Source organism: Colias eurytheme, chromosome 16, assembly GCF_061535395.1.
Source record: "Colias eurytheme isolate Ceu_HAF_F1 chromosome 16, ilColEury1 Martin Lab GWU primary, whole genome shotgun sequence".
Taxonomy (NCBI): Eukaryota; Metazoa; Arthropoda; class Insecta; order Lepidoptera; family Pieridae; genus Colias; species Colias eurytheme.
The window spans coordinates 7,740,763-7,760,407 of NC_142995.1; the positions used below are offsets into that span (position 1 = coordinate 7,740,763).

Sequence of the window (19,645 nt, forward strand, 5' to 3'; positions counted from 1 at the left end):
TTTACAAAAGTCCCTGATTTGTATGATGGTATGGTTTAAACTTTAAAGTCTATAGAGAAGGAGACAACTACAGGGACAGTATGTAAAGTTTTATTTTATTTTAAAATAATTTTAATTTCAGATAAAAAGCCAAAAGGATAATACAAAAATAAATTTCCAACATGCATCCAATTGTAATCAGATATTCTGCTGGCAACTTTGAATTTTGACAATTTACTCCATTGACAGACGGTTTACTAGTTTGAAAACGCTAACGAAAAAACAAATTCAAACTACAACGGCAAAACAACAATGAACGAAATTATTGGATAACTGCTTGTTGGAAATTACGTGTTAAATTTATTTCTTTTAATTTTTATTATAAAATCGGCGGTAATATACTTTTAAGTGACGGAATAGTGTGGAAACATGTTAGAGAAGTGGAAGAAAATTTTAACGAACTGGGTAAGGATAGCTGTTAATCATCATAACAATATTGAAGTGTTGATTTATTGTTATTTAATTTTAAAGATAAGATTGTTGTTATGTTTTATACATACCCACAATATCTTGTACTCGTGTTTTATAACAAAACGCTTTACTTGGCAGTATTTTTTTTATAACCGTTACAATAGGCCAGGTGCACATCTGTCGCCAGCTGTGTGTTTGGTTTTATTTAACCAATTTTTTTTAAATTCACCTTTTGAGTATATAATAATTAGTATTATAAGTTTGTTTATAGGATTTCTTTAGAATTGACTGTGCTATTCTTATATTATATTATGTACCTATAATAACTAATAACTGTTTATTTTAGATAAATTGTTATTTTAATGAGGGAGAAAAAAAGGAGTTGCCTGTTAGTTTAGAAACTTTGATTGACATAATATCTCATCTGAGAGACAATTTTAATCTCGACGAGTCCAAATCATCTTTATTAGAAGCGCACACAGTGCATGAATTTATTCTTGAGAAATATCCTGATTTCAAATTTGAAAATGGAACAGCAAAGCCAGAGAGTGAGACAGAGTTGCACATAGCTGCATCTCTTTTACTCTATTTTGTGTGTGTGAACTCTAAAGATGTGGATATCAAAAATGCTATGTGCAAGAATCTTGGTGTGGACGATCAGGAGATCATATTGAAATTCAGTAAACGCTTGATGGCATGTTCTAGAATAACATGTGAGGAAGTTTTGGCAGCTATTAAAGGTAATTTTCATGCACTCAAAAACTATTAAGTTGAATTCAATGCAATTATAAACATAGAATGTGATAGTTATTATAATATTCTGTTCAAATTACCGAATTATTTGTTATATGATCTTTCTTAATACTTAATGTGCTTTTTATTACAGATGCATGTGGGCAAGATGTGGTTCGTACGAGTCTGGAACCATTTACAGTATCGGAAACTCCTCCAGCCTTACGTTCACTTCACAATGAAGTTCGACGTCTACAAGCTGCCCTGGAAGCAGAGCGATTCGATCGGAATTATCTTCAAGATGAGCTTAGCAGGACTAACTTAAAGCTTGAGAAGCTAGGTAAATTCTTGGACTTAGTTCAGTTAATTCAACTTTATTGGAAAAAAAAAAAGTAATTTTGATACTCCATTATTTTAGTTGTTGGAGAATAGTAATCAACAGCTAAATAATAATTTCTTCCAAAAGTGTATCTATGAAATAGATATATACATTGTCTCACGTATACCAGTGTTGGGGTAAGTTCATAGCTGTCATTAGTCTGTAGTTGTCAGTCGACGGCTGATGTCGGACTGGAACGGACGGGCGCCCGCATTATTGAGTGTAGGAGTGAGCCAGTGCAATTCTATAAGTACATACTGTTAGTACAGTACACATGTCTTTACCTGTCCGACTAGGGCCCTTCCGGCCTCCTCCACTCAAGCGACAGCCCAAGCCGAGGTTCGAGATCCCCGTGGCGGGGGGACGCCCTTGCGCATGTCGCTACCAGGGTGAATCTTCAGTCCACCCCTGTGTCCGCGTTAAAATGTAGAAGCCCTTCTGGCTAACATTGAGAAACACCATACAAAAAAAAAAAAACATGTCTATGTATTTTTGTTACAGTCAAAGATAAAGAACAATACAAACTGGAAGTATTAAACCTTAAAGCTAAAATATCACTATGCTGCGGTGAAGATAAGGAGGCGAAAGCTTCCGAACCAGCGGCTAATAACTCAAGTAAACTGTTGAAACAGTTGGAAGAAGCCGAGGAACGGCTTGTTAATGTGCAAGAACAGCTTGATGATGCACAACATGAGAGGGACGTCTTTAAAAGCAAGGTATTTTTACTTTAAGGGCACTATACTTATGAGTAAACTAAATCGAAATAGTAATATTGCCTTTTTATATGCGAGATTAGTGACCCAAAGGAAAAATATAATAGTTTAGAACACAAACTTATACCTACATATATGTATCATTTTGAGCGGCCGTATACGACCGTGCAGTGAACTATAAACATCCATTCACTTTCGTACACTGACTGCTCGAGCAGTCACGAATGCTTCAAGCCGTCAACTGCGCGGTTGGTAGCGATAGCTCGAGCAGTCAACGACCGACTGCTCAAGCAGTCCGTGTACGTTGCTCAGCCGTTAACTGCACGAGCTGCCCCTGTAGGGCTGACCTTACATACTCTTTATGACATATATTCTAGTTGTGTAGGTAGTGTTTTAATTTTTAAAATAAGAACTAGTAGCGTATGTACAATTTTAACGACACATGCATTGCAGCTAGAGGAATCCAAACGTGAGTATGATAAATTACTCGCTCTAAGCCAACAAGAAACGAGTAGGGCGAATCAACTAGCGGAAGAGCTAGAAACAGAACGTCACCACACGCAGTCCTTGCGAGAATTAGTTTCGGAGTTGAGGCAACACAATCGCCTCAACGGACTTGATACCAGTCAATATGAATGCGATGACCTTGATGCTAGTATACACTCACCACAACAAAATTTATGTAAGTAAAAATTGATATATATAATACCAACTTTTCTTGGAATTATAAGTATACTAGCTGTGTTGTCCGGTTTTATCCGCATTGCTCCGCTCCTATTAGTCTTAGCGTGATAATATTATAGCCTATAGGTTGACCCGACGCGATGTTAGTAATATTCATGAGACATATAGACAGACAAGAATAATTTTTTGGCTTCACGACCCAAGTATTCTTTTACAAAAAAATTAAATGTACATATTTGCCTTTCCTATGATTTTATCAATGTATAGATAATATATATTATATTTGTACCATAAAGAATTGGAGTATTGAAAATACCAAAGCCATGGGCGTAGCTAGCCATGGGCACAAAAAACCGGCCAAGTGCGAGTCGGAGTCGCGCACCGAGGGTTCCGAACAAACCTACTTTTTATTAAGTTGTAACTCTAAAATGTATGTTTTAGCAATTTTTATTTTATCTGTGCTATAAGACATTGCTTTTAACCAGATTTCAAGACTCTGTGTTCACGGGAAGTACAATGTAGGTTTTGAATTTTGATTCCCTTGCGAATGTCGAAATTTGCGATAATTTGCAGCATAAAATGGCTGTATCTTTTGATTGCGTTGGCTTATAATTTTGATTTTTTCACAGCTTTAACAGACCGTAGACTTGAGTATTCGATATAAATTTCAGCTTTTTATCTCTACGCGTTCCTAAGAAAAAGTGTGTTGACAGACAAACCGACAGGCAGACTTTGTTGTGCGTCAGTCTGTCTAAAAATACCTTTTTTTTCAAGAACACGTGGCGGTATCAAGCTGATATAATTTATACATATAATAAATCTGTAGAAGGGTCAATTCTGTACATTGAAAATATTGAAAAAATAAATAGCAGGGGGTGTTACTGGATCGATACCAAACCCAAATATGTGATTAAAAAATTTTTTGTCTGTCTGTCTATCTGTCTGTATGTGAAGACATCACGTGAAAACTAACGGTTCGATTTCGATGAAACTTGGTATAATTGTACCTTATTATCCTGGGCGTAAAATAGGATACTTTTTATTCTGGAAAAATACGTAGAAAAAAAATTAATCTTAATTTTTCAGTTTTATCCATAGACGTTGTTCTGTAGAACCGCGAACACACGTTGCGTATTATTATAGGCCTAGCCGTATTTGGGTCCAATAGATATTTATAAGATGTCATTGTCAGAGTTACTCAAAATGGAGACCATCCACGCGAAGACCGACATCCGCGCGGACGGAGTCGCGGGCAGAAGCTAGTAATGAATAAATCAAAACAAACAAAAGATACCTACAGCCGTTTATGTTGCAAATTTCATCCCTATATTATATAGTTTATCTGTCTAATACAATAACATAATTCCTTTTTACTAGGTCTATGTAAATAGAAAAATAAACCATTTTAAATAACTCAGTAAATAAAGCAAAACCTTGCACTTCCGATTTCATGTTTGTTTTAGATTAATGGTCACTTATTGACCATAAAAAAACCCAAAATGCAGACAGATCCAGGTGGAGCTTTGCTCGCAACCTTATAGTTTTTGACCGATATCTCGAAAACTATCCACTTTAGGGCAAAAGTTGCTTAGACTTTTTTGTAGAAAGTAAAATTTCGCATATTTTATACCATGAAAAATGTTTTGTAAAACTTACTATTTACGGTTTATAGCCTTTTGATGAACCGGTTGATCGTTAAAATATTGAATTAATGAATAAAATGCATGTATGTACATAGTTTTAGGTCACTTTATTCTCTACAAGTTTTGTTTGAAATTTTTTTTGAGTTTGTTCCGCGTATAATGTAGAAATGCCGCCGCTCGGCGGGTGACGTGGCAGCCCAAAAGTTTTTTTTCGGATGTAATATAAACGAAGAAGAAATTTCCAATGCAAGTGGATTTTCGCCGTTTCCGAAACGGCAAAATTTTTTATTTTTTTTTACTTATAGAAAAATTTTAATACATTTTTAAAAAAATTTTCCTCTATTTTATTCTTGCATCCGAATATAAAATAAGTACCCAATATTATTTAGTTATACGAAACATACATAGGTACCTTGAAATTTACTATTTATCGCCAAACGTTAAATAACTCAAAAAGCATTAGAAAAAATCCAATATTTAAAGAGTTACTTGCCAAAGATGACTAACCGGCTCATTAAATAGGCCATAAATCGTAAACGGAAAGTTTTACAAAAAGTTTACAAGGTAAAAGATGTAAAATTTAACTACCTACAAAAAATTCCCAATATTTTTTGCCTTAAAATAGATAGTTTCCGAGATATCGGCCAAAAACTTTTATATAAGATTGCGAGCGTAGCTCCACCTGGATCTGTCAGCATTTTGTGCTTTTATGGTCAGTAACTTATCCTAAAACAAAAGTGAAATTGGATGGGAAATTTAGTGCGAATTTGGCTAAATAAAAACAGCTTTGAATGGGGTAACAGTACTACACTACTTTTTCTGGCACCAAAAGTGGTTTAAATCATGCAACATAGAAGCGCAAGATTTTTGTTTAGATCGCATTTTTTTTTGTGTCGACTGACAACTTTCGAGTGAGAATTTTTTAACGGATATTAAGTTTTGTAGTCAGTACCTAGATAATTACGTTTTTTAGATTTGGTTAGGTACCTTCCAGGTCAAAGCCAGGGTGGGGCAAGTGCCCCACCCTGCCCCACCGTGGCTACGCCCATGACCAAAGCTTCCCCTGATATTTGTGTATTATTTCTTTTAGCTATTTGCAGTGAAGCATGTGCAAATGTTATTGAAGTGCAGCTAAGTGAAGAACGTGCAAAGATAGTAGTTTTGAAAGGACACATTCAAGAATTGCAGGTATACATTTATATTTAATGCTTTTTCAGTATTACTATTTATTACGGTGGCTTTAATTGTCAATATAAAATAGTATTTGCAATTTAATGACACACAAACTCATACTAAATGAAACATTAATACTTATTTTTCAGGATCAATTAAATAACTTAAACAAAAAATATGAAGACGAAAAGCAAACATTTATTAATACCACAGCAGTAAAGGAAAAGGAAATAATCAGTTTGAAGCATAGGATCAATGAAGAAACGGAAGAAAAAAATAACATCAAAATACAACTACATGATGAATTGAATAGATTTAAGAGTGAAATCAATGAACTGGAAAGAAAATTGAAAGATACAAATGAGAATTCTCAAAGAGTCATTGAAACTAAGATGCAAGAAATTCAAACTCTTCAAGAAGAAAAAATGTCACTCCTTCAAAGCCTATCCAATGAAACAACTAAATTGGAAAATGTTATAAGGAATCTCCAAATTGATATTGAGAATGAGAAAGCTTCTAAAAGTAAGATGAGAGAAGATTATGACAACCACATTATGAAACTAAACGAAAAAGTACTAAATAGAAGTAATGAATTATGTGAACTACAAAATAAAATAGAAGACAATGGGGAAAGGATTGACCAGCTCCAAATTCAATTAAAAAAAGAGAAGGATTTAAAAGATGACATGTCTAATAAACATAATAATGATATTGTGAACTTGAATGCAATAAAAACAGCAATTGAAAATGAATTGAAACGAAAATCTGAAGAACTTTTAGATGTACAAATGGAATTAAAACAGCAAATAGATATAAATACAACTCTCAAAAAGGAATTGGATCACATGAAAAATTGTTACACTAAATCAAAAGAAGAGATGAAACTTTTAGAGGAGAACAAAGAAAGACTTTTCAATGATATAAAAGGTCGCGATAAAAAGATTGAAATATTGCAGAAGGACCTGGAAAATTTGAAGAATGAATCCCAAGCCACTATTTTTACATTAAAAAGTCAATTACAAGATGAAATTCAATACAAACTAGGTTTACTAAAGAATATATCTACGTTCGAAAAAGCGATTTCAGATAAAGATAAAACAATTGTAGAAATAGAAAAAGAACTAGCTGCAATTAAAGAACAAGCTGAGAAAGATATTAAAATTATGAATGATGATATTTTAGAAAAGAAGAAACTACATGAATGCCAACTTGAAATCATAACAAAAGAGAAGGATGCGTTGCAGGAAAATTTAAAAGTTATATCCACTGAGAAAAATAACTTGATAGAAAACTTGAAAGAAAAATCAAGTAAAATCAATTTACTTGAAGAAAAAGTAAAACAATTATCTGGGATTGTTGATGAAAATAATAAGGGTGAGTATAGACTCAGACATTTGAAATGCTTTTCATTTAAGAGAATATTTTCACATTATTTTTACGTTTTCAGCTATACAAGCTCTTCAAGATGCACTTCAAAATAAGACTATTCAGTATGATGAGTTACAAAAAGACTTTAATTCTGAAACATCGAAATTAGCAGCAAAATTGAATGAGATGGAAAAGTCACTGAAGGAAGTAAAATCTAAATCTCACAGTTGTGCCGAAAATGATGCATTGACAATTCAAACATTAAACATGGAAAGAGAAAATTTAAATAAAACTCTTCAAGCTGCACAAGAAAAAATTACCATGATTGAAAATGAAAAAGTTTTACTAATTAATCAACTGGAAGAAGAAATCTCGCAAAAAACTGTATTTGAGAAGGAATATCTTAAGAAATGCGCTACACTTAATGATATATCCACTCAACTTAATGATGAAATAGTTAAAAGTAAAGCAGAAGTATCGAGTCTAAATGAAAAAGTAAATGAATTGGAAAAAGAAAAGACACAAATGAATACTGGTAAGTATTATAAATTACTTTAAAACACAACTAAATATTCCACTGAGCCTTAGAATAAAATACAGAAAATAATTATATACAACATTACTTATTTTTGTTATTTTCAATTTCCTTTTTCAGAAATTAACCTATTGGAATTGAATTTATCACAAACAATACATAAATATAAAGATGTTATATTAAATAAGGATTCTGACATTCAAGTGCTAACAGCAAAGCTTTCTGATCTGGAATCCATGAAGACAGAGTTAGAAAATAAACTAAAGAATGAAAAGGACATTCAGATGCAGGCAATAGAGGTTCTTCAGCGGGAAAATATTCAGTTACAATATACTTTAGAGGAAGATAACATAAACCATGAAGAGAGTATGAAAGAAAAGAATAATCTTCTAGAGAAATTAGAAGGAGATCTTTGTAACCTTAAACAACAGATGGATATAATTAAACATAACTATGATGAAGATAAAATTAAATGGGACAATCTGGAACAAGTTAAGAATGAAGAAATAACTAGTCAAGATAAATTAATAAATGACTTAAAAACTAAATTAAATACAGTCAATGAAGATATTACTGAGAAACAGAAATTAATTGCAAATTTGACTGCACAGAATACTACATATATAGACAGTATCGCTGTGCTAAACAAAGAAATAGGTGAATTGAGAAAAGACTGTGCTACAAACGCGCAAGGGCACGCTACTGAAAAAGCAGTACGTGATACGCTCGAATCAGAAAAGAAAAATTTAGTTGAAGAAAATCGTATTTTACTACAAAAGACATTAGATGACCAAACTGCATATCAGGTTTTAGAGGCTGAAAGAAATTCTTTACTAAACGAGAAAGCTATTCTTGTCCAAGAACTTTTGGAAGAGAAAGGAATGAGGAAATTAGTGGATGAAGAAAAGGAACAAGTTGTATTGGAAAACAAAAATATGATAGAACATTTAAATGAAACTAAACATGCTTTAATACAAGAAAAAGAATGTTTAACCCAACAACTTGTAGATGAAGGCTTGGCTAAGAAGGTGTTAGAACAAGAGAAATGTGATATTGCAAACATTAAGGCGGAATTAGATGAGAAGTTGGCAACAGAAATATTGAACAGGATGCAACTTGAAAAGCAAATCAACAAGCTAATTACAGAAAATTCAAATCTGTCAGAAGAGATATCCCAACTTAAGACAATGGTCAATGCATTAGAAAAAGAAAAGGGTGAACTTTATCAACAAGTTGAAAGCTTTATAGTCGAAAAAGAAGATTCACATTCACAGCTAGAAATAATTAAAGAAAAAGTAAATCGGCTTACCCACATAAACAATGAACTTATAGGCAATAAAAGTGAAATGGCACAAGAAGAAAAAGTTTTGACAAAATCTGTTAATGAACTTAAGATAACATTGAGTGAAGTTAAAAGCGAAAGGGATTCTTTGGCTTATAAATTACAAGAGTTGAACAAACAACATCATACAGAAATGTGCAACAGGCAAGAAGAAATGAAAAACATAACAACAGAATTCAACCATTTAAAATCTGATTACAAGAGTATGTATTTAATATTTTGCTCTTAAATTATATGTTGAAAACTTACTTAAATTGAACCTTGATTTCAGATTTGCAAGAAACATACAATGAGATTGGATTCGTTCTAAATGACGCGCTAGAAAATATCATAAATATGATAGAAACAAAGAAAATTGATCATGTTTTAGGAAATAGAGTATTTGTGAAAAATAATTCTTTATCTATGGAAAATATAAATTATGTACTGGATATTGCTACAACGCTTATCGAAGAAGTGATTTCCTTGAGGAACACTGAAGTGTCATTAAAAGAGGAATCTACTACATTGAAAATAGTAGAAGAAGAAAAGGACAAACAAATTTCAACTCTTACAGCAGAAATACAAAATCTCTTGAAAACAATCAATGAAAATGAAACAAGTAAGTTATTTATATCTACATATTGTTATGGTTTTTTCATATTTTGCATGCATTACAATTTACAACCCAAATTTTGAACTTTATAAATTTATCTATTTTTAATTCATTTGATTATAATTTGTGTTGTTTTCATAAAATATGGTGTTATTTTAGAGATGTTAAAGCAAAACGAGTCACACAATGCGGTCCTAGAATCAAAGACACATGAAATACTAAAGCTGCAAAATGAAAACCAATCCCTTCATAATGAATTGAACACTGTCAGAGTACAATTGGATGAAAGAGTACATTCCCTAAAGGACAAACTAATTGATAACGAAATTATAACTGATAAATTGAAAGAAACATATGAATGCCAGATAGATAACTTGAATATGATGGTCACGAAACTAACGAATTACTTAAAAGACAAAACTGTGGAATTGGAAACTTTAAGAAACGAAAAAGACAAATTACAAGCAAATATTGATGAAAATAATGAAGGTATGACAATTGGTTCTAGTAATTATAACTTTAATAATGTATATACATATTATAATATACAAAATTCTCATTTATATGCATCTTTTTTCAGTGATCAATTCCTTTGAGGAGGAAATTAAGTCCCATAAACAAATTCAGGAAAAATTAATTAGTGAATTTGAATCTGAAAGATTAGTTCTAAAGAATATGGTCACAGTAACAGAATCAGTAATGGAAGATCAAAAAGATAGTTTGAATAAAGTAATTAATGTTCATTTAAAAACTATTGATACTCTACAAGAAGAAATAGCTGCTTTAAAACAATTAGTTGAAGTGGAAAAGACAAATACTCAAAGTAAAATTAATGAAAAAGAAAGTACATCAGAAGCTCTATGTAAAGCTTATAATGACGTTAAAAAAGACAAAGAAGCATTGGAAACTAAATATGAATCTGAATTAAAACAACTAACTATTGAAAAGAACAACCTGTGTGATGATTTGGAAAGATGTAAAAAAGGTATACAAATGTTTTATTTATTATCAATAGCAATGTCACACGAATTAGACATACAAACTAAAAAGTTGGTAAGGATATCTAAAAAACCTTGTCTCATTGGATTTTTCTTGCAGATGTTGTGTGCAAAGATGAAGAAAATAATGAATTGAAAATTAAATTGGACTCAGTTGAAAAGGAGAGTCATAAGTTAAAGGAAGAGTTAATTCAAAGAGATGACAAAATTTTAGATCTAGAGCGATTAATGCAAGAAAAAGAAGAACAACTAAATGAAGTACTTAATCAAGTAGCAGATTTAAAACAGCAACAATCTGCTCTAGAAAAAGAAAAAGAGGAATTATTGAGGAAAATTAATGAACTTACCCAAAACCTTGAAAGTAATGTGGCTGTTGAAGATAAATTGCATCAACTGGTCCAAGAAAATGAACATTTAAAGAACGGTTTGCAAGAAAAACAACATGGTAAGTTTGTATCTAAGTTCTTACTGTAATATGAGTCATAATGAATTATTCAGTAACATTGTCTACTTTATATTTCTTTCCAGAAATTACTAGCCTGGAATCACGTCTACAAACCATCCTCACAGAGAACAAACAATTACAAGAAGCATTTGATACTGAAAAAATAAATATTATAAATAAATGTGCCCTTTTACAAGAGTACCAGGAAAAGGCTGAGCAAGAGCTGCTAAGTCGTCAAAAAGAGATAGAGTCTTTAAAGGAAACTATTGAAAATGTGGCTTACAAATACAATGAAGAAAAGGATGCTCTCAGCAAACAATTGGAAGACGAGAAAATAGCAAAGAAGAGATATTTGGAACAAATTAAAGAACTAAATATTGATGTTTGTGAGTTAAGAAGGCGATTGGACGACACTAAACATGACATGGAGGTTGTGAATGTACTCAGAAAGGAAAATGAAGAGTTGTACAAATTAGTTGGTCAAAGGGAAACATGTAAGTATTTGTGAATATTATTTACGATAGATTTGGGATACATTTTTCCTGTCCTACATTTTTTATTCGTCAGCATATAATATGAAATATAGTTATGGCTTTTTATGTAAAAAACCTCATTATTATCTTGAAAAACTAACTAACTTTAGAGTATCGAAAATGTAGTCATTATGAATATTTAAATATATTTCTTACATTTGATATGATATAACATTTAAAGATTGTATTTTTTTACAGTTGCAGTAACCAGCCAAGAGAAATCGAATCAGAAATACTCAGAGCAAGTCGAAAAGGAACTGCGGCAACTCCACAATCAGGTAGATAATAATTCTACTGACACTCATTCATCCATGGAGAGTTACCAAACTATCGCTGACTTAGAAAAAATCGTACAAGACAAAAACCGCACCATTACTACATTACAAAGTGACATTACATATTTGAAATCCCTCATAGCTGAATCAGAGAATAAACTCCTAGACGTTTCCAAAGACCTTGAAATGAGTAAAGAGAATTGCTACCAACTGTCGAGCCAACTCAAGAAAATAGTGCACCAAAAGAACGAAGAAATTTCCGAACTCAAAAAGCAAGTGTCTAAAATGAGTGCAACAGAAAGTCGGGCGACGCAGATTATAAAGCTGTCCGCGAAATATCAAGCTATGATCCTTAAGCGAGTGGCTGAATTGAAAACAAATACAATTCTCAAAGAACTAACTAATTTTGGTAATTCTAACAACTGTGATAATGAACTACGACGAAATTTGAACGCAGGAACCATCACTATGGAGGACCTTGAGAACTTTTTGGAAACCACAGACAGACATTTAAAAGGTTGCACTGAAAAGCAAATCGCGCTTCAGAAGGAAAGGGATAGATTGTCTGAAGTGAGCAGGATAAATGAATCCGAAGTCATCAATATGCGAAAATTCCTGACGGAACTCTCCGTGTGCGTGAAGACATTTAACTCGGTAAAGGACTTGTACAGCCAGAAATTGAGTCGAGTTATTTCCTTGCAAAGGACAGTTAGACGGGAAATACTCAACTTGGACGGTCACATAACCGACGCTACTATGTGTAAATTAGAGAGAGGTTACGCCGCGGTGATGCAAGATCTGTCCGAGTGCGCCATGAACATGGAGCGATGGGTCGAGAGGAGTATCGGGAGGACGATATCTGCGGAGAAAATAAAACAAGCGTTCGCGAGCGAATTGGACCGCGTTTCGCTAAAGTCGACCAGTTTCCAGAACACAAGTCTCGAAGTGCAATTGGAGGAGATGGAAAATTCATTCCAGAGGCTTCTGGAAGAAGTGTCCCGCGCTCAGAAAGGCGAAGGCGCGAGAGACGCGCAGGCCGTCACCGTGATGGAGGTGCGCGCGGAATACGAGGACAAGCTCAACAGGATGAAAGCTAAAATGGTCAGTATCCTCCCCATACTGCTCTTGGTATTAATATATCAGGTGGTGTGGTACTTCTATCTAAACATGGACCGTTGACTGGTGTGGCTTTATATATATTTATTTAAAGTGTTGACTTGTAAAGTCGATATATATTTATGTTGAATAAAGTATGTTTTAATGGATGCTCTTGTTTTATTTTTCGTTTTTAGTGTTCATTAAAACATAGTAGTTTAGTTCTGTATTGCTTTGCGTCTGGAGAGTTTTGTTGAAAGGTAATTTGTTTACGATTTTTGCATGCACTTGCATGGGTACGATTGTGACGTTATACTTGGCATGCTTCTTCCTTAATTTTCTCTTTTTTGTTTCTAAACAATTGAAATACACACAACTCACAAACAGATAATAAAGTGAGAACCTAATATTCCAGAAACAACTCTATCAAGAGCAGATATCTATTTTCAAAGAGAAACAGAAAGAGGAAGTGGCTTCTCTAGAGAGGGAGTTAGAGGAGACTCGGAACAAACTTGAGGAGTCGAGTCGCGCGTACGAGAAACACATTCGGTCACTAACAACTGAATTGTGGAATGTTGGCGAGAAATTCTTGATGAAGAAGGATGAAGCCGAGTGGTTGAGAAAGACGCAGCGTTCTGGATCGCTCATGTCCTTGCAACATGTACATTCGGTTAGTTTTATGACTATATGTAATAACAAATTATAGTTTTTATTATTCATCACCGCCAGGATTTGTTGTGTTCATAGAAATCTAAATAACAAGACACATAGAAGTGCTGTAATGTCATAATTCGTATGAAAACCGCTGTCGCCAAAATCAACACATTCAAACCGAAAGCTAAACAGTACACACAAGTAAACTATGCCTTTTATTGGACAGCTTGATTTTAGTGAAAACTAACTTAACTATTAAATTAAGCTTTTGAATATGTATCCTAACGCACGAATTTACGGTTTATTTTAGAATAACATCCCTAAGTATATGAGACTTTTTGCTCCAATACGAACAAACGTGATAATAAGAATAGTCGACTGTGTCATTCATTGTTATTTCGATTACTATGGTGACACTCGTAATACTTGTAAATATTCTATAATTTTAAGGAAAAACGGCATTATTTCTAAAAAAAAATATTTTTCGATGAAATATTATTCCTTTATAAGTATAATTACAACTTGTGGAAGAATTTCCGCAATGGGAATTGCTGAAACACACCATGTATACACTCATACGTCTCCAGAGAAACTGAACAGTGACGAATGCACTGGTGATGTGAACATCACCTGAGTGGCGACAAGGTCACGCACGCTTACGACTTCTAGTGTCTTGTTATTTAGATTTCTATGGTTGTGTTAAATTTAAATCAAATTGAATCAGGTTTAAAGTTAGTTTGTGTTTAAATTGTTTTGTGCTAAGACCAATAATTTTTATATTTTCAGTCGGGTCTCATCGCTCCGCAAGAGGAGCCGTCCAGACCTTCCGACTCGCATTCCCTGCGATCCTTGCCAGTTAATACAAATAACAATAAAGGTAATAAACACTGAATAATATATTATGTTACAAGAATTTTTGTTATTAATTTTAATTATAATAAATAAAATTGATATTAATTATCGTAGAAAGTGATACCGACTGTATTTCACATTTTGAATTTACATTTTAAATGCGCGATTATAAACGGCCGTTGCCGTTTAAAAATACAAAATATATAGCCTGCCTATAGCTTTCCTCGATAAATAGGCTATCTAACACCGAATTTTTCAAATCGGACCAGTAGTTCCTGAGATTTGCGCGTTCAAACAAACAAACTCTTCAGATTTATAATATTAGAATATATTATGATAGGTTATTGTTTATCTGCATATAATTGTTTGAACCCTAATCCAGTGCACATGTCAGACGAAGAGGGGGAGGTATTCGACAACCGGTGGCTCCGAGAACTGGCCAGCACTCCCCGCCGGGAAAAGGGGGGGGAGAGTATAAGAGAGAGCATTAGGGAGGGGAGGGAGGGGGGGCAGAGGCTCTCGGAGCTCAGGTGGCGAAACTCACTGTGCCCTCCGCATCTGAAAAGCTCATATCCCGCGGAAACGCAGTTTGCGCAAGCGATGCATGAGGAGGATATTAAGGTGCGTTTTTAGTCATAAAATTAAAAAAAAATTGAGATAGAAATATACGTATGCCAATTTCAGATACCGCTTTGAAATTACATACAGGGTGTAATCGTTAAGTGTGCACAAGCGATTATTCCGTAACTATTGCAGATATCAAAAAACTTTAAACTGATATCGAAAGTACTTAACCTAATGAGTAAAATGGCCATAATAAATTTTTAAAAATAAAACGAGAAATAACCAAAAATGTTACATTAAACGCTCCCATACAATTTATTTCCCATACATTTTGTATTCATAGTAGATTTTCGAAGTGACGTCCTTATTGTGCAATACAATGAGGAGGTCTATTTACAGTTTCTAAATGAACTTCCCTCCAAATTTGCGAAGTAATTAAAGCAGAAAACCAAAAAAACAAAAAAAAAAGCTAAAATCTTTCATATTAAATGTATAGGTTGATCCTTAGTAATGATAATTGGGTATTTCCTGTGCACATAAAAATATAAAATAAATGTTTTATGCTTGCTCATGTAATCACTAAGTTATCACAAAAAAATTATATCTACAGGCTACGTTTCCAAGTATTAACATTAATTTTAATGTGAACAGTGCGAGCCAGAATGTTTCCCGACGAAAAGAAGAAACAACGATTCGACATTTAGAGGGTGAATTTCTAAATTTTTAATGAGATCAGTATAATTTTTTGTCACGATTTGTGACCATGGGCGTTACCTGGGTTCACCATGTTTATGCTAAAACCAAGAAACAATCAATGGCCTGGATGCGAGCTTCCAAAGTGACGGTGAAGATTTTCAAAGTGAAAATTAGTGGGATAGATTAAAGCCGTAATTTTTTGGGACGCTGAAGAACTGTGGAATATTTTAAGAAGGTAGCCTCTACTACACAGGGCTCTTACTACACAGACCAAATTAAAAGATTGCGGGTAGGTTAGTAAGAAAAAGAGACATGGCAAACTTCGGTCTTGAATGTTGGTTCACCAAGACAACGCACCAGATCACAAAGCGTCAGTTGCGATGGCTGCCAATCAAAAATCGGCATTGAAAATGCTCAAACCCACCCTGTTTGTAAGATCTAGCTCCTAGTTAATTCTATCTCTTACCTCGGCACAAGAAACACCGTCGATACAAGAAATTTTAAGACGACAGCGAAGTGATGGCCGATTTTGAGGGGTTTTTGTAGATGAAGTCAAAGTTTTTTTTTTCTAAGTTAAGGAAAAAAAATATCGAAGTAGAAAAAGTATCTAGTTAGAAGACTATCTAGAGAAATACATAATTATTTTAACTGTAATGACCTTGTTTAATATTGATTATCATTACTTTTGGATCAACCCATGTACCTACATGGGATATTCATATCTCATACTAAATGTATGGGAGGGTTTAAAGTTAATTTTTTAGATATTTCTCGTATTATTTTTAAAAATGTATTATGGCCATTTTACTCATTAGGTTAAGTACTTTCGATATCAGTTTAAAGTTTTTTGATATCTGTAATAGTTACGGAATAATCGCCTGTGCACACTTAACGATTACACCCTGTATATCTAAAAGGGATTTCGATTTCGTTTAATTTTAAATTTCTAATTGTTATAGATTTTATTATTGATATAAAAAAAAATATTCGTATTTTTTAACGTGATAACGTTTTTAAAATCGTTTTAGTCGGGTAACATGTTCAGAAACTTGTGTCACACCAAAACCTCACGAGCGCGATCGCAGGTATAACGAGAGAGAGACGGACCGATCTCCCGTCTCATCTCGAGCGCTGCCACCAATAAGACGTTATCACGTAAACATCTCGATCGTAAACCTACTTTACAAACAACCAATTTTTTAAATAAACGAGACCTTTGCTGTTGAAAGAAACTATTTCGTACCCATTGAGATGGATAAAAGAATACAATATGGATTACAAGATAGGCTACTTTTTACTGAGTACGATAAGAATGAAACTGCGTGCTATAGTTTAATATATTTAATATTTAAATTTAAATGTAAATTAAATTTAAATTATTTAATATATAATTTAGTTGTAATTAATAAAAAAAAATATGCAAACATTTATTATATTTTTTAACATTTGTTAATTATCTAGTGTGTGGGCTCGATGTCGATGGGCGGGCGTGTGCGCAAGGAGGTCGGCATCACGGCGTACAAGAAGCCGGGACCGCCCACACCCAGCAAACAGGCTGGCAGGCTATCTGCTACGGTAATACTTATTTTGTATACATTTGGGCAGCTGCTGGAACGTTAATAGATAGTTTTTACAGGAAAAATTAAATTTGTATAGAACTTTGTCATAATGTGTTAAATATGAATATTAGCAAGTACATAGTGACACTTGTTCATAGAGTAATTGAGTATTTGAATTAAATTTTTTTTTGTGATAAATGGAAAGATTATATATTAGTTTTATAACAAAACTGTTTTTATTTTTATTTTTTTGCAATAATTCAAAAGTTATTTCAAAATAAAAATTAGTCTTTGAATCCAGTACCGAAGACACGCCGGCAACTCCCGAAGCGTCACCCAAGCGCGTGTGACGTCATAATGTTAGTTTTCACTCATTGCAGTTGATAGAACATTAAATATAGTTTGAAATACTTAACAGGATAATAAGGTAAATTTATGAAATTATTGTATTGTTACCGGGTTTTTATAAGTATACAAAATTTAAATTAAATCCGTCGGTTTATAGTGGGTCTAAATCGAATCGAAAGGAGAATTCGTTACATACAAACATATGTTTTAAGCTGATCCTGGCGATCCTTATCAGGATAAATTTATGATATTATTGTATTGTCATCGGACCTTGATAAGTGTTCAAAATTTGAACAAAATCCGTCGGTTTTAAGTGGGTCAAAATCGAGTCGAAACTTCGAAAGGATTCTGTTACATACAAACATACAGGTGAAGCTAATAAAAGCGTGTTAATACAGTGTTTTGATCTATTTAATTTTGTTGTCATTATTAAATTACATATTAAATATATTAATTGTTAATTATATTACTTAAATTTATATTAAAAATGGCGAACCTCAAAAGTTATCGTTTTGTACCATTATGTACGAATACTACAAAGGCAACTCCTGACAAAAATCGGTGATCATAAATATATCAACATCTATTCTTGATGATTCTTATTTTTTTCGTAACTAACTAACTAATTCGGAACCAACTAACAAATCGTATTTTAGCAATAAACTTTCAATATTATTGTCTAGTCACGTGTAATAGCCGTAAACGCTATGTACTGCAGTTAATACATAACTATAACATTATGACGTCACAACTGTGGTGACCAGTTATGGCGCGTTTGTAGTCACGTGATTCTAATTTAAATTTCATCAATTTTTAATTGCTTATAATTAACGGAAAAAAAAATTTTTTGAAGTTATTTGTATTAAATATCAATATTATTAATAATAAAGTTTCAAAATACATAAAAAAAATCAATATTTTTTTTTTATTCAAATACTCAATTAATTAGGTATGTATTACATAAGTAATTTAGTTGCATTGTTCCAACTTAAATTAGTCTATTATTGAAAAATCTAAAATGTTTCATGTTAATATTATGCATTAATTTAATATTCATTTAACACATGATACTTAATTGCTATTTAAACGCAATTCTCTTTCGCTCTTTTTTAAATGGTTCATATCATTTATATGATATTTCCTACCCAGAAAAAAAATTCTCAAATTTTACAAACAAAAATGTTCTTCCAAGTATGTCTCTAGCTGAATATTAATGACTATGAAGTTAAATAAATAAAATTACATCAGGATTCCGAGTTACGCGAGTCACTGCGAGTAGAAGCGGAACCGGGTGTGTCGCGCAAGACTAGCACTCCGTCCCGGCTTCGCGCGCTTTTCCGCGGCAATAAGAATGATACCACTGAAGTAAGTTGTACATTTTTTTATAATTTTTATTATATTTTGCTTGAATATCCAAATTCTCGCCATATGCTTGCCCTGGCTTCATAAAAAGTAGCCCATTAGATCTTATCATCCTAAAGAAAAGAATGTTGAAAATCGATTGAGTAGTTTTGAGATCCATCCCAATATCAGAAAACATATTTCCGATTTATAATAAGATTTATATATTATAATATAATAGTAGTAGTTTTCTCATACAAATAAAAATGTTATAAAAATATGATATTATTGAATTGATTATGATTGATTAATCAAATAGAATGCTATAAATTTCACTTCCTGTTGGATTACTTGTTTTAAAAATGTGCATATTGAAGTGTGACAGTGGTCCCATATACAAATTATGTATTTTCATAACCTAAGTGGTAACACATAATATACTGAAGTTTGTTTCAGGGTACCCCACGAACCAGACGGCTCAGCAATATCTTCAGAAAAAAGTGATAAAATTTCCCGCCGAATTATGTATTCCGAACTATTGTTGATAATAAATTTATTAATTTATTCTTTTTATCGTGGTTTTATTGAAACACCTTGTTTTTTTAATTTGTTTTATTTATTAGAAGTACACCACAAAAATTACTTTAGCACCAAAACATTACTTACAAAAT

General features: G+C 32.8%; 1 protein-coding gene across 1 annotated transcript; it reads left to right on the top strand.

Moving 5' to 3' along the window:
• The first annotated feature begins 302 nt into the window (after window positions 1-302).
• On the top strand, window positions 303-19,545 carry LOC149901928 (uncharacterized). Its single transcript, XM_090111003.1, has 21 exons — window positions 303-444; window positions 797-1,190; window positions 1,337-1,522; window positions 2,063-2,277; window positions 2,728-2,956; window positions 5,692-5,789; window positions 5,924-7,148; window positions 7,222-7,677; window positions 7,798-9,222; window positions 9,291-9,620; window positions 9,774-10,103; window positions 10,195-10,599; window positions 10,713-11,057; window positions 11,141-11,551; window positions 11,789-12,966; window positions 13,376-13,630; window positions 14,401-14,491; window positions 14,849-15,087; window positions 17,188-17,301; window positions 18,882-18,998; window positions 19,431-19,545. Exons 1-21 carry the CDS (start codon window positions 409-411, stop codon window positions 19,476-19,478), a joined length of 8,127 nt encoding a protein of 2,708 aa, XP_089967129.1. The 5' UTR covers window positions 303-408; the 3' UTR covers window positions 19,479-19,545.
• Window positions 19,546-19,645: the final 100 nt, after the last annotated feature.

Excerpts from the sequence above, each read along its gene's own strand:
- LOC149901928 (XM_090111003.1), top strand. The coding sequence starts at position 409 with ATGTTAGAGAAGTGGAAGAAAATTTTAACGAACTGG. Across the intron at positions 1,191-1,336 it reads AGTTTTGGCAGCTATTAAAG|ATGCATGTGGGCAAGATGTG; the intron begins GTAATTTTCATG and ends TTTTTATTACAG. Across the intron at positions 10,600-10,712 it reads TTTGGAAAGATGTAAAAAAG|ATGTTGTGTGCAAAGATGAA; the intron begins GTATACAAATGT and ends TTTTTCTTGCAG.